Source organism: Thamnophis elegans, chromosome 15, assembly GCF_009769535.1.
Source record: "Thamnophis elegans isolate rThaEle1 chromosome 15, rThaEle1.pri, whole genome shotgun sequence".
Lineage (NCBI taxonomy): Eukaryota > Metazoa > Chordata > Lepidosauria > Squamata > Colubridae > Thamnophis > Thamnophis elegans.
Window position 1 is genome coordinate 41267572 of NC_045555.1, and position 25314 is coordinate 41292885.

At 40.2% G+C, this 25314-nt stretch overlaps 1 protein-coding gene across 1 annotated transcript in view; it reads left to right on the forward strand.

The window, feature by feature from the left end:
• The window catches only part of PCDH15 (protocadherin related 15), a 532120-nt gene that overhangs the window by 485361 nt on the left and 21445 nt on the right, over nt 1-25314 (forward strand). The window contains exons 30-32 of the mRNA XM_032231542.1: nt 436-654; nt 7362-7370; nt 7921-7983. Coding sequence (XP_032087433.1) covers nt 436-654; nt 7362-7370; nt 7921-7983 — 291 coding nt within the window. The remainder of the gene's footprint in view (nt 1-435; nt 655-7361; nt 7371-7920; nt 7984-25314) is intronic.

Consider the following 25314-nt stretch of genomic DNA (forward strand, 5'->3'; position numbering starts at 1 on the left):
TGGAGCAATTTTGCTCTGAAGCAATATAATCACATTTTCAACATCATAATTCCAATAGATTTGTTCCAGAACTATTTTATACTCTTTTGTTCTATCGTTCCTGGTTTTTAAAAATTACCCCATCGTCTCCACTGAGATGATCAGCGTGCTTTTGTTATGAAGCTGTTGTGTTATGAAGTCTATCATCAACAGATGGTACACTGTAAATAACTCTACTGCCGTTGGTCAATTAGAATGAAAATCAGATCAAAGAAACCACAGAGAAGGCAGAGAGGGGATGAAATGTTCAAAAGGAACCACGGTGGGGAAATAAAAGCTGGAGGGGAGAGGAGAAGACTATTAATACCTTTTAATATTGATTCCACCTTTCAAAAAGGATAGAGATTAGCTTGATCTTGCTTTCTTCCCTTGCTTTTCTTCCCTTGAACACTGAAGATTTCTGGATGGCAAGCTTCTGGATATCAATAAAGAATTTCAACCATACCTTGGGCAAGGAGGACGTATTTTGGAAATACGAACACCAGATGTGGTGGCCAATGTCAAAAAGCAGGCACAAGCTGTGGGCTACACGGAAGGAGCTCTGTTGGCCCTGGCTGTCATCATCATCCTTTGCTGCATGCCTGCTATTTTAATAGTTATGGTCAGTTACAAACAGTAAGTATACAAGAGCCCTTTACTCTGCTTTGCATAGCACTTGTTACGTAGCAAAAATGGAAGTAGAAGGATTCAACAAAAGGTACGCATTGCTGAAACCCACAAAACCTATAGAGTTGTTTTAAGAGAATGACAATCTTCTCTGAGATGTTGGTTATCCTTGCACCAAATCACTTATGACTCTAGTATTATCACGTGAGACCTCTTACAGTCTTGAGTATAAAATTAGCAACCCTCATGAGATCTTGAGGGGTTTGATGTAATTAAAAAAGTAATTGTCAACACAAGTCATGTATGAGATAGAACTCTTGTTTTCAGTTGTGGCTCTTTTTCAGAGAGCATCAATTATTCATATTCAATATAAACAGATCTTACTCGGGGAGGTGTTGGTGTTCCCTCCATTCCTTATACAGGTTGCCCGCAGTTTTTGAAGGTAATTGGGACTGGAATTTCTGTCACTAAATGATGGGGTGCAACATCATGTGGATTTGCTGCTTAGCAGTGGCAGTTCTCAGAAGTCCCAGTTGCTGTCAGCACTCCTCCATTGAATAATTAGGAAAGAAAACCACGAGACTCCATGGATAGAAATCAAGTGTACTTTTACTAATTATAAATGATTAGAAGCGTAGCAAAGCGAAGACTGATTATTTAGGCGCGAAAGCAAATGATATATAGAATAACCCATTCCCCACCCCTTGGCATCCCAGTTACAGTCCAATCATAATTCTCCCAAGTGTCAGGTGTGAGATAACTTCGAAAGGCATCACCAAGATGGAATGTCGGTGCCGTTAGCCTTGGCGGGAAACCTCCTCCGCATGCGCAGCAGAAACTCCAGATTCTTCCTCCAACACAATCAGTATTCCCCTCCCAAATACCATGCCCCCCCTCCCCGTTTCAATGGCAGCCGAAGCAGCAGCAAAGCAGAGGCTGAAAGTTGCTATCATTAAGTGAGAACTTCCAACTTCCTGCCAGATTCCCTGTTGACTTTGCTTGTGGGAAGCCAGCAGGAAACATCAAAATTCATGTAACTGCAGCTAAGTGTCGAGTGTCCAAATCACAATCACATAACTGCAGGGACTCTTCAATGGTGAGAACTTTGAGGTTTCCTTGTTCAACACTGTCACTGTTTGAATAGTCATGGAACAAATGGATGTTAGATGAGGACAAGGGCTCTTGGATTATTTTGTTCAGTATGATATTTTCATTTCATTTCATTTTATTTGTCTTGTATGCTGCCCACTCCCGAAGGACTCCGGGCAGCTCACAACAGACAAGGGAAGGGGGGATAAATAGACAAAGACAACATTTTAAAAAAGACACAACATTCACAGTTACCGTGGGGCTGGATGTTTCACAGGCCCCCCGGCCTGCTGGAGCAGCCAGGACTTGGTGGCTTTGCGGAAGGCCGGGAGGGTAGAAAGGATCCGGATCTCCATGGGGAGGACATTCCAGAGGGATGGAGCTGCAACAGAGAAGGCCCTCCCCCGGGGAGTCGCCAGCCGGCATTGGCTGGCAGATGGAATCCGGAGGAGACCTAACCTGTGCGATCTAATCGGTCTCTGGGAGATAATCGGCAGGAGGCGGTCTCTCAGGTACCCAGGTCCGATGCCATGTAGAGCTTTATAGGTAACGACCAGCACCTTGAAGCGGGTCCGGAGACTAATGGGTAGCCAGTGCAGCCCGCGGAGGATAGGTGTGACATGGGTGTACCTGGGTGCACCCACAATCGCTCGCACGGCTGCATTCTGGACTAACTAAAGTCTTCGAACACTCTTCAAGGGCAGCCCCATGTAGAGCGCGTTACAGTAATCAGATATGCAATCATGATTGTCATTACTGAATTCACTTATTTCAATGGGTTGTGATTATTTGGTCGATTCAAGCCATATTTAAGGCAAATTTCCTTCCAGTTTTGCTTCTTCCTTATTATGCCTCTTTGCATAGTTGTTCGTAAGAAGTAAAAGGAGAACAATTCCATGTGACAAGCACTGCAAAGGATTTGAAATATGGCACTGAACCATCTCTCCACCTTACCTACCACCACAAATGGGACCAAAATCCAAGTCATTGGGTGAAGAAATCATCACATGTTCACTTCACTCAAGGACCGCATTCCCAGCACTCCTGGTTCCCATTGTTAAGCTCTCTCACAGGTCATTGAGTAGACAGTATGCTAGATAAGAGCACAGGATGCTTCAATTAGGTGGAGGAGGCTCTGGAAGGTCTTGGGGCAGGCTAAGCACAAACGTGGGAGTGGCATGCTGTGGGCAAGTCTTGGGTACTTGAGAGACCGCCTGCTGCCAATTACCTCCCAAAAACCTATCAGATCCCACAGATTAGGCATCCTCCGAATTCCATCCGCCGGCCAATGCCAATTGTCGGCCACCCGGAGGAGGGCCTTCTCTGTGGCTGCTCCGGCCCTCTGGAACAATCTCCCCATGGAGATTCGGACCCTCTCCACCCTTCAGGCTGTCCGCAAAGCCGTCAAAACCTGGCTGTTCCAACAGGCCAGGGGCTGATGAGTTCCCATCCCCACTCGAATTGTGTGGCTGTTGGCTGTTTTTAAATTGTTTCTGTATTTTGTTTTTCTGTTTTTATTGTTTTTGTCTGTATTATTCCCTTTCCCCTTCAGTTTGTTAGCCACCCTGAGTCCCTCCGGGAATAGGGCGGCATACAAGTGTAATAAACCTCTAAACCTCCTCTTTCCATTCAGGATTTAAAAATCTTTTGCTTTGATTTCTCCGGGAGGATTTTCAGCTATAGAGTAGAGAGACTTGTCTACAGCACCCCCAACTCACTCACAGTTTATGCTGATTCTCCCAGGGCCTCCTCCATCCTACTAAGCACATAACACCCTTAACATACTCCACTGTTTCTTTGCTCTGATGGGATTTCAGCAGGGAGGATTTCAGCTCCCGAGTTCTCGGCAGCACCCAACCCCAACTCATGCTGCACTCCCAGAGCCTCCCACATTCCCAGAGACATGCTGCACTCCTTACCATACTTCATCTCTGCTCTGCTTGGATTTTGGCAGGGAGGATTTTCAGACCCTCTATGCTCCTGAGCTGAAAATTCTCTCTGCTGAAATCCAACCAGGAGGGTGAGGCAGCACTGTAAGGTAAGGAGTTCAGGTTGACTCAACAGGATGGGAGAGGTCCTGGGAGACGTGGTGCATGAGTTTATTTGTTTATTACATATGATTTTTTGGGGGGAGGGGAGTATCTGTGGACAAGTCCCGGAGGACCCGGACTGTGGGGGCAAGTTGCTGACTCAATTTGCTAAAAAAATTTGTAAACCGCTTAGAGAGGGCTGAAAGCCCTATGAAGCGGTATATAAGTCTAATTAATAAATAATTAATAAATAAATAAGTCTCTCCACTCCATGACTCACAATCCTGATTGGTTTTCATCAGTGACCTTTTTCAGCCAGCCCTCAGAAACTAAAGGGTATCCTTTTGATGGATGGCAACAGTTTGTGATTTTTTCCTGCAGGTTTCCCCATTGACTTTCTGGTGAAGCCAGCAGGGAAGTTTTCAAATGCTAATCACATGATTGCAGGGCAATTGGCAGTCAGTCATGAGTGCAAATGGATTGCCAAGTACCCAGATTGCTATCATATGACTGCAAGAAGAAACTGCAAGGGCTGTGACTTCAGGCACAAGTTCTAAGGCCCTTTGTTCAGTACCATTTTAATTTTCAATATTCACTGAATTAATGATCGTAAGTGAAGGACTATGTAGAGCAGGGTGTCCAACTAGCAGCCTGCAGGCCAAATGCGTCACGTGCAGGCCATGCCCAACTCAACTCCGCAAAGGTGTTGCAATACATCACATGACAGCAATGTGACCCAACAAGTTTGAAGCCCATGATATAGAGACTGTTTATCTCTTATGACTGATGTTCTGATGTAACAGTAAAGATTCAGTTCCTAGCCAAGTACATCTATGTGTCTATGGAACTGTTGCTTAAGAGAACATCTGTGTTAGAAAGCCTAACAATTAAGAGGCCCACTAGAACATGAAACTAGCTTTGACTTCACATAGCTTACTTGCTAGCTATAGTTGCAAACTAGCAGGTAATCAGTTGACCTACAGAGAACTGTTTTCATCCCATGTTGACTTTCTTATATGGGATAAAGGTTTTGACAAACCCTGTTCTGACTCAGCTCATTATATGTTATTTTTGAAGCATTGCCATTATAACTAGTAGTACTTCTGCACAATTTTTCATTAATTCAAATAAGTAATTCATAATGACCACCTGAAGAAGAAAAAAACAGTGACGGCAGATTTTTTTTTTCAAAGGAATGTCAAAACCCTGAAAATGCTATTATTCTTCTATGGTCCGACTTAAATAATTTAGGAAATATCTCTATTTTTCTTTTTCTATAGCTTTTCTTATGCCTTAATTGGCAGCCATAAATGCTAGCAAAATAACAGATGAAGTCTGCTACATAGTGGAAAAAATTATACTTAAATGAACATAACCATCATTACTGATGCCCATAAAATGGAAGCATTCACTTTGTAATAAAACATTTTGCAATACAATTTGTTTAACATTCCAATTTGTTTAACGTTCAATGAATTTTTCCAGATTATTACAAAAAAAGAGCTTTAAAGTTAAATGAATTTTCAATTGCTTATTTGCTTATGGGAATGAGTATTGTTGTAGCATTGTAGGAAAATAATAAAAAGAAAACATTGTTATTTCCTATGGAGCAATAATTTTGAAGTTTCAATAGTTTACACACAAAGAAAATAATAATTATGAGCCAAAGATAAATTAATTAATAATGGGCATATTTACTATATATTTACTACTTAATGTTTTTATTTATTTGTCCACTATTTGTTAATGCCAATATTGTATTTGTCCACTATCCAGAATCCCTCTAGGAGGGAAATGGATGATTTTAGAATTTAATAAATGAATATTCATCATGGATATATAGAAACAAAATTCAGAGATATACCATTATTCTAAAACTGTCTAAAATTGTGTGATTTAAAATCTGGATGAAAAATACAAGTACAGATTTGTGTACAGCTTGTGAGTGCTAAAATGTGTGTACATGGAGATGTAAGTGAATGAATGAAAGTCTATTATGGCCAAAGGCCAGAAACACAAAGTATAACCTAAAAGAATTTAAAAATTAATTAAATAAGAAAAAGAATAATACAAGTAATTGTAATAGTTGATATAGAAATATGTTGTAACTGTAGGAGTCCTTCCTCTATTCGATGTTCAATTTTCACTCCTGCTGCAGAGTATTACAAATTGAAAAGAAGCCTAAATGTATATGTAGGTGTGGACATTTTAATAAAACTATACTAGATTACAACCAAAATATATGTTCAGGTAGATTCTGCTCATTCTGCCTCCAGGCCTTGTCCACAGACAGTAACTTCCAATGCAGGATTTTCGGATAAAGAATTGAACTGAATAGCTATTATCAAACGGTAAAATACTACACTGGCAGACAGACTTATAGAAAGAAGTGCATGACTATTCTATTTGGTCCCTGAGAGCAGACTATTTGGTTTATTTATTTATTTATTAAAATTATTAAAAAATTCACAAGAAATTATCATGTGGGCGACGCTGTGCCCGTTCCAATCATACCAGTTGGAACGGGATCCGGAACCCACCATTGTTTAGGAACTACTGTTCTAGAGCGACGGGCCCTGTAGCATGCCTCTTTTGTCAGATCTGATTGGATGAGCAAATGTGCCCCATGCCATGGAAAGTTTTAAAAATCAAAACCAGAACCTGGGAAGGAAAGGAAAGGAGCCCTATGGATTGTACTCTGCTTGTCGTTGCTGACTATAGGGGGCAGTGCTCCTCCCCATTTCAAGCACCATTTGAAGATGTTTCCATGGTCATGTGGCCAGCATGATGTCACAAAGTGCCTTTTCCTCCCCACCAAAGTGGTACCTATTTATCTACTTCCATTTGCATGTTTCTGCCAGGCAGGAACTAGGGAAAGACGGGCACTTGTCTGCTTTCCAGCCAATAAGCTCTGTGTCTTTAACTGCTAAGGCATCGCACCTTCCTGGCGATAATGTTAATAGAACAAATCTGGCTTATTCCATCAGATGGAAGAAGTTTTCTTTTCCCCCAATAATGTAATATATATTTTTAGTTCACAATAACCTATCAAGTTACTCAGAGATGGGTTGCTCCCAGTTTGGCCCAGATCGAGTGGTGGCGGGAGGCTCAGGCCACCCGCCCGGACACTTCTGCACATGCGCAGAAGTGCCGCACGAATGAGCAAACTGCTAATAAAAAAATGGAAACCCACCACTGAGGTTACTCCTTTATTAAGTTAGCCTGTGTTAGTTTTAATCTACTAAACCTGCATAAATCCATGTTTTAATAAAATACTAGCTTTCCCATAGAAGGTATATTATTCTATGGCTCTTTCAAAGGAAGGAGGGATTTTTGTAAGATGGTAGTTTAATGGCAGTTATCACAGCATTAATTGCAACTAAATAGCTATTTTTTATTAAAGGTCACCTAATTAAAGATATCCTATTAATTTATTAAACTATCTCTAATGGATTAGTCAAAATAATTAAAGATTGAGGAGGGAGACCTAAAAATATGTACCCTATAAAGTGTTAAGAATTTTCTGAATTATTTTTCTATGTGAATCTCACTGTTTATTCTCTTATTTCTGTTTTACCATTCTGCATTACAAAACAGATTTAAAGAGTAAGTATTTTATTTTTAAACTTTATTTGCCTTGTGTATGAATATGCAAAAGTTCAGCTTTTGGGTACAATGATTTCAAAAAGAAGGATATATATGTATCAGTAGGACAGGAGTACAAAATGTCAAGCAACCTAATACAGGTTAATCTATTAATTCAGTGGTACTTGAGATATTTATCTCCTCTATAATCCCTTTTTTTCATCTTAGATTGTAAGAAAATAGGAGCTATATTTTTAGTTTTAAATATCCCAGTTATTCATTTTAGAGAACTTGAGTTCATTGTTCGGCTTTTCAAGAACTTTCTAGTCAATTGTGCACAAAAACACCGGTACAATATTCCATTGTAACAGAACTGAGTATATCTGTAGCAAGAAGCTACGATTTTATCCTGTTTGCAGTATTTTCAAACGGTTAGCATTAGCACCAATTAACAGATGAAAACCTCTAATGAATTCTCCACATGACTGTTTCTACCAGTGTGGGCTTATTAGAATCATTCTTTGATTCCCTTCAAATCTCTTCGCTTCTTCCCCATATGATTTCACCAAAGGAGACAAGCTGAATGTGCAAAGACAGCTCGCATCCAGATGGCCTTACCAGCTGGCAAATCAGCAAGCATCCCTGCCAATAATCTCTACGAAGAACTGGGTGACAGCACCATGTAAGTTTCCAATGAAATTTAAAATGCTAATAACGCAGGGTATAATTTTGAGACTTTAGAAATTACAGTCATCATGGCTAAGCAAATTAATATATAATCTTCTAAATATCAACCACATGTTGCTGAACATCATGGGGGAATAGTGCATTTATCAAAGGAGGATAAAGAAATGGTAACTGTGTAAGCAGAAGCATGTAGGAAAATTTTGGACACGTAAGAGAATTGTGACAAGCATTACTGTCAATTTGGTATACCAAGTGGGAGATCATCTGTGTACGTACTAAGTATATTTCAGAAACTTTCTGTAAAATTTTTAAACGTATTTTAAAGTGTGCAAATTTATTTTTGATATCACAGGATTAGGTAATTTGTCAAGTCCAGCGTGTACCTTCCTGTACAAGTGAATTCTGTTTAGTGCATTGGGAAGAACTAATGAAAGCAAATGTATGCAAAATGTCAAAAGGCTGACAGAATCAATGCATTTCTACCAATTTCTACCAAAATTGAAACAGGGATAGGAGAGAAAAGTGAATAGGTTATACTGGTTTTAACACTTCTTCCTACGCGCTCCAGAGGAGACCGGATTTCATCAATCTATGAAAATAGCATACAGTAGCCCTTATTAAGATTGGACTTTGAATGATGTATATCTAGACCACAGGTGTCAAACTCGAGGCATCACATTGCCGTCACATGACATTTGATTATGGTTTTTCCTTTCACGGAGCTGGGTTGGGCGTGGCCTGTGCACCCGGCCTGCAGGCCACCAGTTTGACACCCCTGAGATTCTAGACCAAAGAGAGTTCAGTGGATAAGAAAAGGGATACAGGCAGGATGAGCCGAGGTGGCACAGTGGTTAGGGTGCAGTACTGCAGGCCACTTCAGCTGACTGTTATCTGCAGTTCAGCGGTTCAAATCTCACCGGCTCAAGGTTGACTCAGCCTTCCATCCTTCCGAGGTGGGTGAAATGAGGACCAAGACTGTGGGGGCAATTTGCTGACTCAATTTGCTAAAAATCTGTAAACCGCTTAGAGAGGGCTGAAAGCCCTATGAAGCGGTGTATAAGTCAAATAAATAAATAAATAAATAAATAGCAAATTTGGAGAAAGGAAGGGAAGGATTCAAAGGATCATTGGCAAGAATGTAGTCAGAATTAAGTAAAAAATCCAAAGTATATAGAAAGCCAATATTCTGTATTATTGCTCTTCCCGCAAAGCTGCTTGGAATATAGCAATAGCAGTTAGACTTATATACCGCTTCATAGGGCTTTCAGCCCTCTCTAAGCGGTTTACAGAGTCAGCATATCGCCCCCAACAACAATCCGGGTCCTCATTTTACCCACTTCGGAAGGATGGAAGGCTGAGTCAACCCTGAGCCGGTGAGATTTGAACAGCCGAACTGCAGAACTGCAGTCAGCTGAAGTAGCCTGCAGTGCTGCATTTAACCACTGCGCCACCTCGGCTCTATATAGAACCGAGTGAACCTCTAAGGGTTTGTAAAATGTGATCAATCTAAACAAACCAATGGCTTCAGCTGACAATAGTCATAGTAACAGTGGGGCTTCCTTCAATTTATATTGTAGTGGCTTGCCTTGTCATTGCTGATGAGAATGGCCTTTGTTGTTCTTTAGTGGGCCGTTTACTGTTTAACGTATTTGGCTAACATTCCCAAAGATGCTTTCAAAAGACAACTGGACTTCCTTGTTTTTTTTTTTCTTTGAAAATATTTCGTTCTCATCCAAGAAACTTCCAAGTTTAAAAAAAACAAAAACAAGAAAGTCCAGTTGCCCTTTGAAAGCACCTTTGGGACAATCATGAGCAGAGGTGGGTTCCTACCAGTTCGCACCTATTCGGTGGAACCGGTTCATCAAATCTACCGAACCGGTTAGAAGAGGTTCCACCAGTGGACCCAGAAAGCAGGCCACACCTACAGAAGAGGTTCCAACATTTTTTGAAACCCACCACTTGGATATGATTATTCTACATTATCATGCTCATATTTATAAAACTCAGTGCCTCTGGGAAAGGTAAGGATGACTACTGCGTTTGTGGTGCAATCAGAACATTGCGTGTGTTGAAGTTGTTTTAACGCAAACCAAAGATGCCTTTTAAAAAACAAGTTTACATCATATTCTTATGCATGCCGGTGCTGTGTGTGAGGTAATTTAAGGTGGTTCTGACAAGTGTCATCGGCATCTTCATATCCAGTCACATGGGCGGCAAGCCACTCCCATCCAGTCACATGGGCAGCAAGCCACTCCCACAAAGGAGGCCACACCCACAGAGTAGGTTCGAACAATTTTTGAAACCCACCACTGATCATGAGGATCAGGGCTGTGAAACCCACGTCATCACAGCAGAGTCATGTGACATATCGGGACTTTCTTCCCCTTCACTAAACCGGCCAGCACATGATGCATCCAGCCCACGGGCCACTAGTTTAACAGCCCTGAGCTAGATGATTAAGAATTCCCATAGACATTTGTTTGGCTAATCGTCACCATCATATAGCCATTTGAGACTTGTCCAAAACTAGTGTTATTCAAATTCTGACAAAATGTCTTGAATGCAAAGTGTTTTTTTGGTAGTTGGAAAATTATGTCAAGATGTTCAAACGCCACATATAAATAGGAAGGAGTACATAAAGTAAAATTCAAACTTTTGCATGTAACATGAGCCCAAAAAAGCTGAATATTCCATGGGTGGAAACTTGAATAGTATTTTCAATATCTACAAAAACTTTATACTCAAAGCGTAGATTCAAGCTGAGCATTAATCAAGCTCTATTGGGTCAGGCTGCCTCGGGAAATGGATAGAGCTGCCTTTAGTAATTGGACTTTTTAAAAAATCCATTGAAGGGATGGATACAGAAGATATACAGAAACTCCCTTGATTAAAACATGTTTGCTTAAATGCACCATAGCAAAACAATCTTTAACAATCCCGTTGCAAAATAACCTATCATTTTAGTATGTATTTCACGATGCACTTGAACTGTTTAATGCCAATACTTAATAATTCCTGAAAATTTAAGCAATAAGTACTCCAAAGACAATATCTCCTTTATTTTACTTCTCTAATTTCTTTGGGGATCTCATTCTGTTTTCAGTTGAAATCTGTGTTGTGAATTGCACAAAGCATCTACAGATAGCATTTTGAAATTAAATTCATTTTTCATTTTCTTTTTTTTATTTGTCTTTGGACGTGTAGGCATCAGTAAGTAAACTCTCCTAGTAGTGGCAAATATAGTAGAAAATGGAAACAATTGTGTTTTTTTTTTAAAAAAAAATAATAATAAATACAATTATTTTATTTTTCTAGTATGCAGTTCCTAGATTCTATGCACTAGTCTCCAAAGGAAGCGAGATATAAAAGATTAAAAGCAATGTCCCAATAAATTACAGCATATAGATTCAAGGCCCTTCAAGTTATTGGTATTAATGACATTTCTCCGCAGTCAAAACAAGTCACAATCCTAATACCTTTCATTTATTAGAGGTCACATTAACATTAACATAAGAATAATCTCAGTTAAACAACTGAAGTTTTGTAATTATAGCTTGATTTTTTGATTTTTTCTCATACCTGCAATTAAGCTATGCAAACTGAGGCTGATCAGAACAAGTAGAGGAGATGGAGAAAAAAAGACAGACATAGTAGACCAATCACTGTTCCTAAAAGTATTTTCTTGGAAAACTGCTTAATGGACTAACTATGATTTCCATTTTTAAAAGGCTTTATGTCCTCACAGATGATCCAAAACTAGAAAGAACAATTAGAAAATAAGAAGATTTTTTTTTTGAAAAGGATTAGGCAGGCTTGAAGAATGGAATTAAACAAATAAAATTTACAGAGTTACAACTGGTGATAAAAAATGAAAAGTTTTGTGTATTGTGTATTAGTTGAGGGAAAGACGCAGGAGCCATGGATTCAGAGAGCAAGATGTTTATTAGAAGATGACAGCGATTCAGATTGTGTTTCAACTGACACGGTATTTATACTCTCAGGCACAAGCAACTGTCACTAACTGTCACTTTGTTATCCAATCACAGGCTGTGCTTCGTCCCAACCAATCAGGGCGCAGCACAGGCTGTTGCTGGGTATACAATACTCCTTCCCCCCAGTTATTTCAATAAAAAGCACATGTATAGGATTGGGGACAACTAACCTGGCAGGCAGTAGCGTGACCCGACAAATGCGCGCACGACAAAAGCGCGCTGACAAAACCACGCCATGAAAACCACGATGTCATCAATGCGCCAACAACAGCGCACCGACAGAAGCACGATTTAAGTTAAGGTAAGGGTTAGGGTCAGGGTTAGGGTTAGGGTTAGGTTTAGAGCACGCTTCTGTTGGTGCACTGTTGCCAGCGCGCTTCAGCGCTCATTCGTCAGCGCGGTTTAGAACTCGCGGTTTTGTCACCGCGGTTTTGTCGGGCACGGTTTTGTTGGTGAACCAGCAGTAGTAGATTTGAAAAGGATTGGAGTATTCTAATGGATCACAAGTTGACAACATGAGTTGACAGGATGATGCAACTGCTAAAATGGCAAATGCCTGTTTAGACAATTCAGCAGTTCAGTTAGTGACCAAAGTTACAGCGGCACTGAAAAAAGTGACTTATGAACATTTTTCACACTTATGACCATTTCAGCATCCCCATGGTCACACGATTAAACGTTTGGCTGCTTGGCAGCTGACTCACACTTTTGACGGTTGCAGTGTCCCGGAGTCATGGGATCCCCTTTTGTGAATCTTCTGACAAGCAAAAGTCAATGGGGAAACCAGATTCACTTAACAACCGTGTTACTAATTTAAAAACTGCAGTGATTCACTTAACAAACATGGGCAAGAAAATTCATAAACAGAGCAAACTCATTTAATAAATTTCTAACGTAACAAAATAAAATTTGGGTTCAGTTGTAGTTCGTAAGTTGAGGCCTACCTGTATTAACAAGAACAAGGGATCCATATCATTTGGAATACTGTCTGTAGTTTGGGGTAGTGCACACAGTGGTGCGATTCAGCTGAATCATTTGAACCGGTTGTTTAATTAGCCGCCTCCCGCTGTCAAAGTGAATCCTGGGCGCTGCGCTGCAATGGAGAAATGGGCAACAGAGTGGCCGGCATGAAGGAAGGAGAAGGATGCTTTCTCTCTTTCTCCTCCTTGCTCCTCCTCCTTCCCTCGTGCCTGCCACTCCAGCACAAGGGAAGATGATGAGGGGACTAGAAATGAAATCATATAAGGGACAGTTAAAACAATTAGATATATTTAACCACCAGAACAGAAGCTTGAGGGGAGGCTTTCCCCCCCCCCCCCAGTCTTCACATGTCTAATAGTTGTCATATTTCCCTTCACTGGAGGTCATCAAAGAGATGGTTAGCCATCTGTCTGAAATGCTTTAGAAAATCTTAGCCGTTACCACGGGGATGGATCAGGTGACCAGAGGTCTCTTCCATCTCTATAATTCTATTAAAATCACAAGTGCAATTTGATATGACCAAAAATATGCTTTCTGTAACGTTTTGTCCCTCCAGCAATATTAGCTATAAATAAATAATTAGACAGAGAAATTTGATCCTATTTCAGATGTGGATTGCAGACTACATCCTGTAATATTTTAGTTTACTTATTATCCCCTTTCCCCCAGTGAAGTAGTAAAATAGCTTTCTGTGATTTAGTAGATTAATTACATGTAGATTAATTATGCTAGATCTAGATTCTTAGATAACCTAGAAGAACGTAGACTTTTTAATCATTTTCTGTTTCATATTCACTTCATTCATATTGTTTTTCCCATGCATGCTTTCTCATTTGTGGTTTTCTTTCCTTTCAAGTCTTTTTCTTCTCTACCGTTTTCAACAAAGCAGGAGAAAAAATGTATTATTAGAGGGAGGAGACCGTCAGAGAGTTATTAGCAGCTTTGCTTCTCGCGCAATCGAGGCCCACAAGCAGTCTAATATCAAAGGAACGTTGAAAAACAATTTCCCCAAATCTGCAAGCAATATTACATTATTATCTGATGAGACTCCCTTAACTATCCAAAACCCTCTGTACGCTGAGAGTGCATTGCATAGTTCGACTTCTGAGTTGTTATATGAAAGCAAACACGCAGTGCCCCATTTCTTTCGTTCAAAGTCAGCTTTGAAAAACGTTCTGTTGAGCGGCACTTTGAAAGACATCGAGCGGGCCTGGACTTTACCAAGCCAGCTTACCAAGAAAAATATTTTGCTCATTATGGACCCAATTCACTGGGACCAGGAGAAAAACCGAGTGAAGAAGGACAGGGTTAGGACGCACCAAAGAAGACCTGATAGAAGCAGCCTAGTCCTGAAGACCAACAATGGCACAAGGACATCAGTTAGAGAGAAAGCAAGGCAGTTTGAGCAGCAGGCTCTGCAAGAAATGCAACCAATGAAATGCCAAGAAAAGAAAAGTGGGCTTTCTCTGGCAAGTAGCACCTGGGCCCAAGAGGAAGAGAGAACAGTAGAACCAACTTCTGAATGTTGTCTTCCCTCTTCAGGATCTCCTGCACTTTCTTTTTCTTCTTTCCAAGCATGTTCTGAGGGGGCTGAACTCAGAACATCAACAGCACCATCCATTGCCATCACTGATCATGACAATCCTGAACAGTTATCCCCTCAACCAAGCCGTATGTCAACGCCTTCCCCTTTTAAGATCCAAATGTCTGATGATGAAACACAAAGCATTCAAGACCTACCAAAAACCCCTCTGCCACTTCCACCTCCTTCTCCATCCCCTCCACTGCTGCCTCCTCCCTCATTAGCGCTCCCCTTCCCTCCCCTTCAAAGGCTTTCCTCACCCATTCAAAGCGCCCAACTTCTACATGTGGCAAAATGTACCAGGTCGAGCTCCAAGCAAGCCACGGGGTCATCGCAGGCTTGTGCATCAGAGCCTGGCGATTCTTCTCGCAAGCAACTGAAGGGGATTCTTAAAAATATCCATAACTTAGCAGACATTGAAAAATCGGTGGCCAATATGTACGGCCAGATAAATAAAAATTACATTCTGCCTAAGGAGGTAGGTAAGCCAAAGCCGATAACAGATATTGAAATTGTAGCTGAAGCCGAGGAGTATAACCAACAGAATGGTAATTTGAGCACTTTAGTGGAAGAACATGAAAAGCAGTTCTCACCTCAGGCAATTGCACTATGAGAGTCCTGAGTGATTTTTATGCGTGATGTATGCCGAGTGTATCATCATCATCCAACCCATACATCATAGACCCAATCAGAATGTTTCTTTCTCTCTCTCCTTTCACTTCACAGTCTGCTAAATCTCTAATACTACTGATTCTTGAGCTGATCCACGATCTCATCTTGGAATGTGGTTAATTGTTCATTCCTTAAGTTTGCCGGGTCCATGTCAAAGGGGGAAAACGAGACATTACAATTCTAAGAGCCGTGAGTGCATTTTAGCACATTTAGGATAGCTAGATAGCAAAGGGGTATTTTATTTGGTTGAAATAGATTGTCTCCCGAGAGCAACTATCATGAATAAAGGAGAATATTTGTAGCTTGGGGTTGAAATGTGGGGTCCTAGTTGCTCTCTGAGCCTGGTTGTTTTCTTGCAGATATTTCATTACGCAAACGAAGTAACATCATCAATGCTACTTGCACTGATGATGTTACCTAGTTTGAGTAATGAAATGTCTGCAAGAAAACATCCAAGTTCGGAGTTCAACTGCTATGGTCTGTAGGAAGGGAATATATGGTTAAGTTCTCTGGTTAACCTTAACTTTTCACTGAAAAGCATGGTTGGATGTCATTGGAAAACAAATGATAACCACAACAAACAGATTTGGCAAAAAGAAAAAAAATGCAATTATTGCAATAATATAATCACCTTTTTCTGTAAACTGGAGTGCTTTGTGCCATGGCAACAGGTTTCTAGCTTTGATGATTTTTCTATTTATAATTCTCCCTGTTCTCCCTTCTGTTCTCCCAGCATGCCTTTTATTACTTCTTTATATACTGACACTGCATATTCTAAGTCTTAACTTTTGTAATATATTTTCTGTAAAAATCGTTTGTTTGTTTTTTTTAAAAAAACCTATTAAAAATACTTTTCTCTGTACTGCATGCTACCTGGCTAAGCATATTTCTTTTATCGTTTTTTTCGGCTTGTCAAAACTAATAAATGATCTGAATAATTACTACGAAAAAAGAGGAAATTATAAGCGCATGAATTTCCCAAAAGGCCACACTTAGCAAGATTGTGGCTTTTAAGCCCTCTAAACAAAAAATACTTGCAGAATTAACATTCTATTTTTATTAAATTAACTGCTGGTTCTAGTGGAAGTAGATTTGTTCACAGTAGAAGTGGGTTAAAGAGGGGGAAAAGATTATTTGAAGCCAAGGGCCAAGCAAAATTAATATATATATAGGTAATCCTAAACTTACAACCACAACTGAGTCCAAAATTTCTGTTACTAAGAGAAACAGTTGTTAAATGAGTTTTGCCCATTTTTGTTACCTTTCTTTCACAATTGTTAAGTGGATCGTTGTAGTTGTTAAGTTAATAACACAATTGCTAAGTGAATCTGGATTTCCCCTTGACTTTGCTTGTCAGAAGGTTGCAAAAGGTGATTACATGACCTGGGACATAGCAATGGTTATATATATTCCCTCCAATTCTTAATATAGAAACATCCTAGGTCTATTTCAGAAATATGTATAATTAATGTTTGCAAACCCAGGCATTTGAGATAGACATTAAAAGCTTAAAATCAGTTTTCTCAACTAACATTATCCATCACCAACAGGTAAGAAATCATAAACATCCTGTAGTTAAAGGTCTCAAAATAGATGGTTTTCCTTTGCTGGTTGGCTATTTCATTAGTGGCACAAGAATGAAAAACTTGCTAAAAAAATTAGTCCTCCAAAAGCCACGTTCTGTGAACTTCACCACCTGAGTTCTCCTGTTACACTAGAAATCGTATGTGCCTAAGAAAATTCATCTTCATTCCTATATAGTTTTGCCTGTTCCACATATAACCACTGAATGTTGTTTGGCTTTCTTTTGTAAAGATACATATGTACATATTCATTCATTCATTCATTCATTCATTCATTCATTCATTCATTCATTCATTCATTCATTCATTCATTCATTCATTCAACATACCAATTTATATGGCTGCCATCATAAGTAACTCTTTTTTTGGGGGGGGGTGGACTAGCAATTATAAAAAGAGAAATCTTTTTTTAAAAAAAAATTAAAAACAACAAAAGATGCCTAATTAAAAATAAACTCTGCCATCAGCACAAGGATAACATTTAAACATTTAGATCCTATTAAATTGGGTCTTTTGAAAAGGCTAATAGGGTTGAAGGCCATCCAATCTCCAGGAGATAGGCTATTCCATCTGGCAGATACTGTGACAAATATAGTAGGTCTCCCAGATCCCATAAGGTGTTTCACAGATAGGACCTGGAACATGCTTACCCTTAGAGACTGGTGGACAGGCAGGAGTACAGGTGAATGCTTGAGTATTCTAACCCTGGGCAACATAAGGTTTTATAGGTGATCATCAGCAGCCTGTATTGTACCTGGAAACCTACTGAAACCTCCTATATGCAATTCACAATGCATACGTTTTATATGGATATATCATGGTAAAACACAGTGTGCCAATTAGAAGTAATATATGAGTGATAATAAGCAGAGTATCCCATTCTAGGGGCTTTTTAATTTCTTTTCAACAGTGGCACTTATTCTGACTGTGTTTGTTTGTTTGTTTAGTATTTTTATATGGCTGCCCAATTCACACTTGGTTGATGGTGAACTCCTGGGCATTAGCTGAATTCTGGATGTGCAAGTCCCAGAGAATTGATTAAGCATAATCTTGCTAATTTATTTGGGGAGAGCTGGAGTCTGCTAATCCCGAGGAAGTGGACTAGGTTATTTAGGCAGTAGTGAATACTTCTTTACAGAATGGGATGGTAACAGCTGCTTTGAAAGAAGTGGTGGTTCTTCCTCTTTCAATAGCCATTGAAAGATCCAGCAGTAATGGACACTTTTCCTCCAGTTTCTCCAACCTGTTTAAGGAAGGAGGTAGTTGTTGAGAAGCTGATAGGCTTAAAGTTCTAAGGGGTCTTAAAAAAACAGCTGGGTCCTTTTCAGACTAGTTTCAATCTCAGATATCGTAAGCTATTAGTAAATTAGATATTTTTATGGCAATTACTGGTAACCATGGACAGAATATTCTGGACCCCTTGATCTGATGTTTTTGAAACAGTTTAAGGGATTTGGGGTGTGAGGTGGGGGCTTTTCTTTGATGATCCTCTTCCTTGGTGGAGAGAAAAACCCTTGATTTATTTCTTAAATATATTTATTTTATTAAATCTATTTGCTACATATCTCGCTGTAGCGCTACTCAAGGGGTCTTCCAATAATAAAAAGGAAGAAAATGAGGAGTAAAACAATGGAACAACAAAATAAACAATGAAAAAGAACACAACGAGAATACAACAATAGGATGATGAAATGGATGGGTGAAGAGCAGAGAGGTGGAGTCTGCCATCAATCCAGCAACATGGAATTCACCCATTTGGTTCCCAGACCAACCAGCAGAGCCATGTCTTCAGGCTCCTACAGAAAGATAGGAGAATGAGAGCAGATCTTATCTTACAGGGTAGCATGTTCCAAAGGGCCGGGACTGCAACAGAGGAGGCTCTTCTGGATCTTGATAATCAAGAGTTCTTTGATCGACAGGATCCAAAGTAGGCATTCTCTTCCAGCACAAGTAGGATAGGTTCATAAGGTCTTTAAAGGTCATAATCAACACCTGAACTGTACTGCAAAAGGTTGGTTGGGTTTTCTTTAGCTCTTGAGATAATTCAAGGTGCTAGTCGTCACTTATAAAGTCCTACATGGTATTGGACCTGGGTACTTGAGAGACCGCCTCCTGCCAATCACCTCCTAAAGACCTATTAGATCCCACAGATTAGGCCTCCTCCGAATTCCGTCTGCCGGCCAATGCCGATTGTCGACCACCCGGAGGAGGGCCTTCTCTGTGGCTGCTCCAGCCCTCTGGAACGATCTCCCCGGACCCTCACCACCCTTCAGGCTTTCCGTAAAGCCATTAAGACCTGGCTGTTCCAGCAGGCCTGGGGCTGTTGAGTTCCATCCCCACTCAAATTTGTGTGTTTGTTGAGACCTTTTAAACTGGTTCTGCATTGTTGTTTGTCTTGTTTTTTTTCCCTTCTGTTTTGTTCCCTTCCCTTCCGGTTTGTTCGCCGCCCTGAGTCCCTTCGGGAATAGAGCGGCATACAAGTTGAATAAAACCAAACCAAACCAAACCAGCTATTACTCTGAAAATAAATTATTATTAAATGTGTATGCCACTCAACTCTCAATGATTCTGGGCAGCTCATAACAAACAAAGAAGTTACAATCAAATCAATAAAACATTACAAATAAGGGTAGGAACTGGAAGCTGAAACATGAAGGGTGGTTGCTGAAATTGGGTATGTCTAGTTTGATGAAAAGAAGGACTAGGGACGACATGATAGCAGTGTTCCAATATCTCAGAGGTTGCCACAAGAACAAGGAATCAACCTATTCGCCAAAGCACTTGAGGGCAGGACAAGAAGCAATGGGTGGAAACAAATCAAGGAAAGAAGCAACTAAGAACTAAGGACAAATTTCCTGACAGTTAGAACAATTAACCAGTGGAACAATTTGCCTCCAGAAGTTGTGAATGCTCCAACACTGGAAGTTTTTAAGAAGAGATTGGACAACCATTTGTCTGAAGTGGTGTAGGGTTTCCTGCCTAAGCAGGGGGTTGGACTAGAAGACCTCCAAGGTCCCTTCCAACTCTGTTATTCTATTCTATAAAAGATAGCAACCATGATGAAGCAAGGAGCCTTCCTCTTCCTCTCAAACAGTCCGGTCTTCATGGATTTTTCTAAACAACAGAGAAAGAGGCATAAAAGTGCAGCTTTAACTTACTGTATTATTTAGTTTATAATTTGACTTTCTCTGTTTGTAAATATTGAGGACAGCTTATTATAACAGTATCTGGCCTAAGTGAGCCATTCTCCTTTTTCCTCTTTCAACTTAAGACATTTCCCCAAGAGAGGTGTTTTTTTAAAAAAACAAATGTTTATAATTTATGTTTAATTTCAGCATTAAATACAAAATCATTTTTTCATGTACCAGTATACCCTGATCACACTTTCTGTTACTTTTGGGTTTGCATTTTTACAATATTTTAAATTACTGGGTTTGGATACATACATACACACTGCCTTTTCTTTAGTCAAGGATGATTTCCCTATCTTACACGAAGCAATTTCTGTCTAAATGTTGAATCCTATGCAATGAAAATGTAACATTTGAATGTCACTTCCTGTGTTAGTATATGTAAATGGGAAAAATACACTATGCAAAGGGAAAAAAGTATTAACACCACTTTATACAACCCTAGTAAGACCACATCTGGAATATCGCAACCAATTGTGGTCACCATACTACTTAAAAGATGTTGAGACTTTGGAAAAAGTTCAGAGAACAGCAGCTTAGATGATCAAAGGCCTGGAGACTAAAACATATGAAGAACGGCTGCAGGATTTGGTTTTGGCTAGTCTAAAGAAAAGAAGAATTAGGGTGACATGATAGCAATATTCCAGTATTTAAGGAGCTGCCACAAAGAAGAGGGGGTCTAATTATTCTCCAAAGCACCAGAGGGCAGGTCAAGAAACAATGGTTGGAAACTAATCAAAGAGAGAAGCAAGCTGGAATTAAGGAGAAACTTCCCAACAGTGAGGACAATTAACCAGTGGAACAGCTTGCCTCCAGAAATTGTGGGTGCTCCATCACTGGAGGTTTTTAAGAAGATTCTAGACAGTCACTTATATGAAATAGTATATGTTCTCCTTGCTTGAGCAGGGGGTTGGACTAGAAGACCTCCAAGGTCCCTTCCAGCTCATTCATTCTAAATCTAAAATTTAAAATGTGTGAATGTTCATGCATCATGGGATTTTGCACACAGCATAAGACTAACTAAGAATGCATCTCTTTCCACATGCTTCTGTAATGTAAAGTATGAATTTAGCCAATCTTACACCTTCTGAAACCACTTAAAAACCAAGTCCATTGAATAGGGTTTTTTTTTAAAGTCAGTTGTTATTAACCTTGAAGACCAATTCATACGCAGTCAGAGGTATAGTTGCTATTAACCTCAAGGACCCTTTCATGCATACATTCAGAGACATGGAAGCTTTGAAAAATATAGTCCTGTTAAGGCAGCTCACAGAACAAGGATTTCTGCAGCTTTGCTTAATCAGAGGTCCAAAACAACAGGAGGGAAATATCTCTGCCACATTGTACTTAGAGCCTCTGGAAAACATTATTCCACACCTAGAAAACTTGAAAGGATCTGAAAGAAAAATGATCCTTCCACAGGATACTGGGAAACAAGGGTTAGGTATCAAAAATTGAGATAGATGATATCTTTCAGGCTTCCACATTTTAAATAATCCAATCTTTATGTCCAAGCTACAAGGTAAACATAGACTTAACTCTTCATTCTCTTCCTCGCTTTGAGTTAGATCTATGTTTTTGTTATGTTGTAAGATATTTTCAGTGGCATTTGTCACAAACAGGAATCCATTTAAGTCAGTGTAAGCAAAACAGGGCAGACATGCAGAATTGAGCAACTGATTTTATATATGCCTTCAAGAAGTACAAATATTTTCCCATCTGTTAGAAAACCAGGACATAATTGTGACGTAACATACATGCATCGATGCATACATATGTATGTACTTACATGCATACTTACAAAGATAAGGAAAGGTTCCCCTCGCACATATGTGCTACTCATTCCTGATTCTAGAGGGCAGTGCTCGATTCCGTTTCAAAGCTGAAGAACAAGCGCTGTCCGAAGACGTCTCCATGGCCATGTGGCCGGCATGACTAAATGCCAAAAGGGACCACCTATTTTTCTACTTGTATTTTTACATGTTTTCAAACTGCTAGGTTGGCAGAAGCTGGGACAAGTAACAGGAGCTCACTCGGTTACGCGGCACTAGGGATTCGAACTGCTGACCTTTCTGATCGACAAGCTCAGCATCTTAGCCACTGAGCCACCACATCCATATACATACTGAGCACACATACATACATGTATCCACACACATACTGAGCCACATACATACATACATATATACCAGTGGTGGGTTGCTAACCAGTTTACTACTGATTTGCTCATGCATAGAAACATCCAAGTGGTGGGTGGAGTCTCCCGCCACTGCCACTACCGGTTTAGATGAATTGGGAGCAACCCAATCCTGATACATACATACATACATGCATGTGTATAGGCATACATGCATGCATACATCTGGTTTCTCCCCAGTCACTAGGAAAGAGACTCACAAATCATAATGTCTTTGATTTTTTCTTTCATTCAATCCTCTAAATCAACTTTGGCCTAAGCAAAAAATATGTCCCCAGATATGTACACAGAACTAGAGTAATATAAGATTCATAAAAACCACAAAGCCCCAAATCTCTCCAAGTCTAAATATTCTAGCTTCTTCCAGTGGTTATTTTTTTTGTTTAAAGTCAGTTGTTCAAAATTTTTCTTGATTTTTCAAATTTCTAGCAATAGCACTTAAACTTATACACCACTTCTGTAATGGTACAGTGGTGAGAATGCAGTATTGCATTAATGTTGCAGGCAAACTGCTCACTGCCAGAAGTTTGATCTTCACTGGCTCATCCTTCCATCCTTCCAAGGTCAGTAAAATGAGGACCCAGATTATTGGGGGCAATATGTTGACTCTGTAAACTACTTAGAGAGGACTGTAAAGGCACTATGAAGTGGTATATAAGTCTAAGTGTTATTGCTAGTGCTTTGGAGCACTCGAAGCAGTTTACAAAGTCAGCATATTGCCCTCAAAAATCTGGGTCCTCATTTTACTGACTTCACATAGATGGAAGGCTGAGTTAACCTTGAGCCAGGCAATGGGAAGAGTCAGCCTGCAATACAGCATTATATCCGCTACATTGCTATGGCTACCCATGTAGCTACCCATCTCATATATATGACTTTGGGGCATCTTACAAACAAATGTAAAAACAACAAAAAAGAACAATACAAAATTCATATAGAGACATATTTTAAAAATAATTAAATACATAACCCCATTCATCTTGAGTCTATTAGTTAAACTAGGCCTGCAGAGCCTAGAAAATCCAGAACATTTTGGAACTAATCTGATTTCTGGGGGACAATGCTCAAATGCAGACGCCACAGTGGAAAAAAATCTCTAGGATCCTGGATGACATCCCCTGGTTGATGGGAAGCTGTCTTCTAGGATCCTACAACATTCCTGCATTATGTAACCTGCAATACTCCACCCTTCCTAGGCCAGATGGGTTGAATAGGTATAGCTGCATCTCCTCAGATAACCCAGTTGGATGCCATGTACGGTTTTATAGATCACGACCCCAGCTTCAACTGAATCTGGAAGCAAACTGGCAGCCAATGCAGCTTGCGGAGCAGAGATATATAATGTGCAGAACCTGGAGCATGCATAACTGCCTGCCCTTTGAACAAGTTGCACTTTCTGAAACTCTCCAAGGGCAGCTCCATGTAGAACACATTGCAGTAATCCATACGAGAGGTGACTAAAGCATGAGTGTTTGGTCCATTCGATTGCATATGATTTTCACTTGATTATTTCATTTTTTTTAAATTATGCTATGTCCATCTGTTAAAAGAGTAAATTTGCTTATTTTCATTTAAGATCAAACTGAGAGTAACCCTTAAATTTTACATTCCCAAGAGCAGCTCTTTCCAAAATCCCTGAAACTCTACTAATGCAACACCTAGAAAGTCCAATTAGAAAGAAATCCTCAGTAATTTCTAATTGGAAATGAACATAGATTGAGAATATTGGTTTTGCTTAGACCCATCCAGATGTGGAAATTATCGTGTTTTCAGACTATAAGACACACTTCCCCCCCCACTAAAAGAGGGTGAAAATTTGGGTGTGTCTTATACACTGAATATAGCCCTGCCTACCTGCCGGCCTCCACCCTTTGGCCATTTTCAGCGTGTGTCGTGTTTTAGACCTGTTCCCGGCTGCACCGATTGCCATAGACCTCCATCTCTTGCGTTTTTGGCCTCCGCACACCCTGTTTTGGGCCTCTGTGTGTCCCATTTTCCAGTGGTTCTAGGTGGCGGGGATCGCCACTGCTGATCCCTGCTGCCTGGAACCGCCAGAAAACACGACACGCAGAGGCCAAAAAGGCAGCCTTGAACAGCTGCTGCATGGTCAGATCAGTTCCATGCTTCGCCTTGTACTCTCCAGAGTTGCCTGAGTAGCAATAGCAATAGCAGTTAGACTTATATACCGCTTCATAGGACTTTCAGCCCTCTCTAAACGGTTTACAGAGTCAGCATATTGCCCCCAACAACAATCCGGGTCCTCATTTTACCCACCTCGGAAGGATGGAAGGCTGAATCAACCCTGAGCCAGTGAGATTTGAACAGCCGAACTGCAGAACTGCAGTCAGCTGAAGTAGCCTGCAGTGCTGCATTTAACCACTGCGCCACCTCGGCTGTATGGTTTGAAGCTGCGTTTCAGCCCCAAAGTGGTGTGCATGAGCAAAGATCATGTGTGTGTGTGTGTGTGGATGTGTGCTGACAACCAGCAAACCAGTTCACCTCTGGGAATAGCTGCTTGGAGGTATTCCGGGAGGCCGATCCACCTGCCAATCAGCTGTTCATGCTGAATCAGACTGCAATAATGTGCTGAAGCTGACCAGCTGTTTGCTAAGGATGCTAGCCAAATGAATACCAACAGATGCTGGTAGGCAGAGACAGAATTATTTTCTTATTTTCCTCCCCAAAAACTAATGTGCATCTTATACTCCAGAACATCTTATACTCCAAAAATATGGTATATGGAGTGGCCTATCCTGATACCATTTCTTTTCTTGAACTCTCAATTGTTCCAGCTCTGGAAATTTTGGAAGAGGTATTCTTACAAAGTGATAGCATGCAGGAGCAGTAAGCTTAACTCTTAATAAATTACAGTAAATTATATTATATCTTTTCCCACCAACTCTTCTGATGTTTGAAACTTTAGGCTTATGCTTGTATCGGGTGGGGGGAGGCATGCACATAGAATGTATGCATGAAAGAAGAGATTGCTGAACTGAAGAAGACTTTAAACTCCTTTCCTCTTGCTTTTCCCAATGAATTGTCTGTTTTTAGTCCAATCAAGGGGACACGCTGGCTCAGTA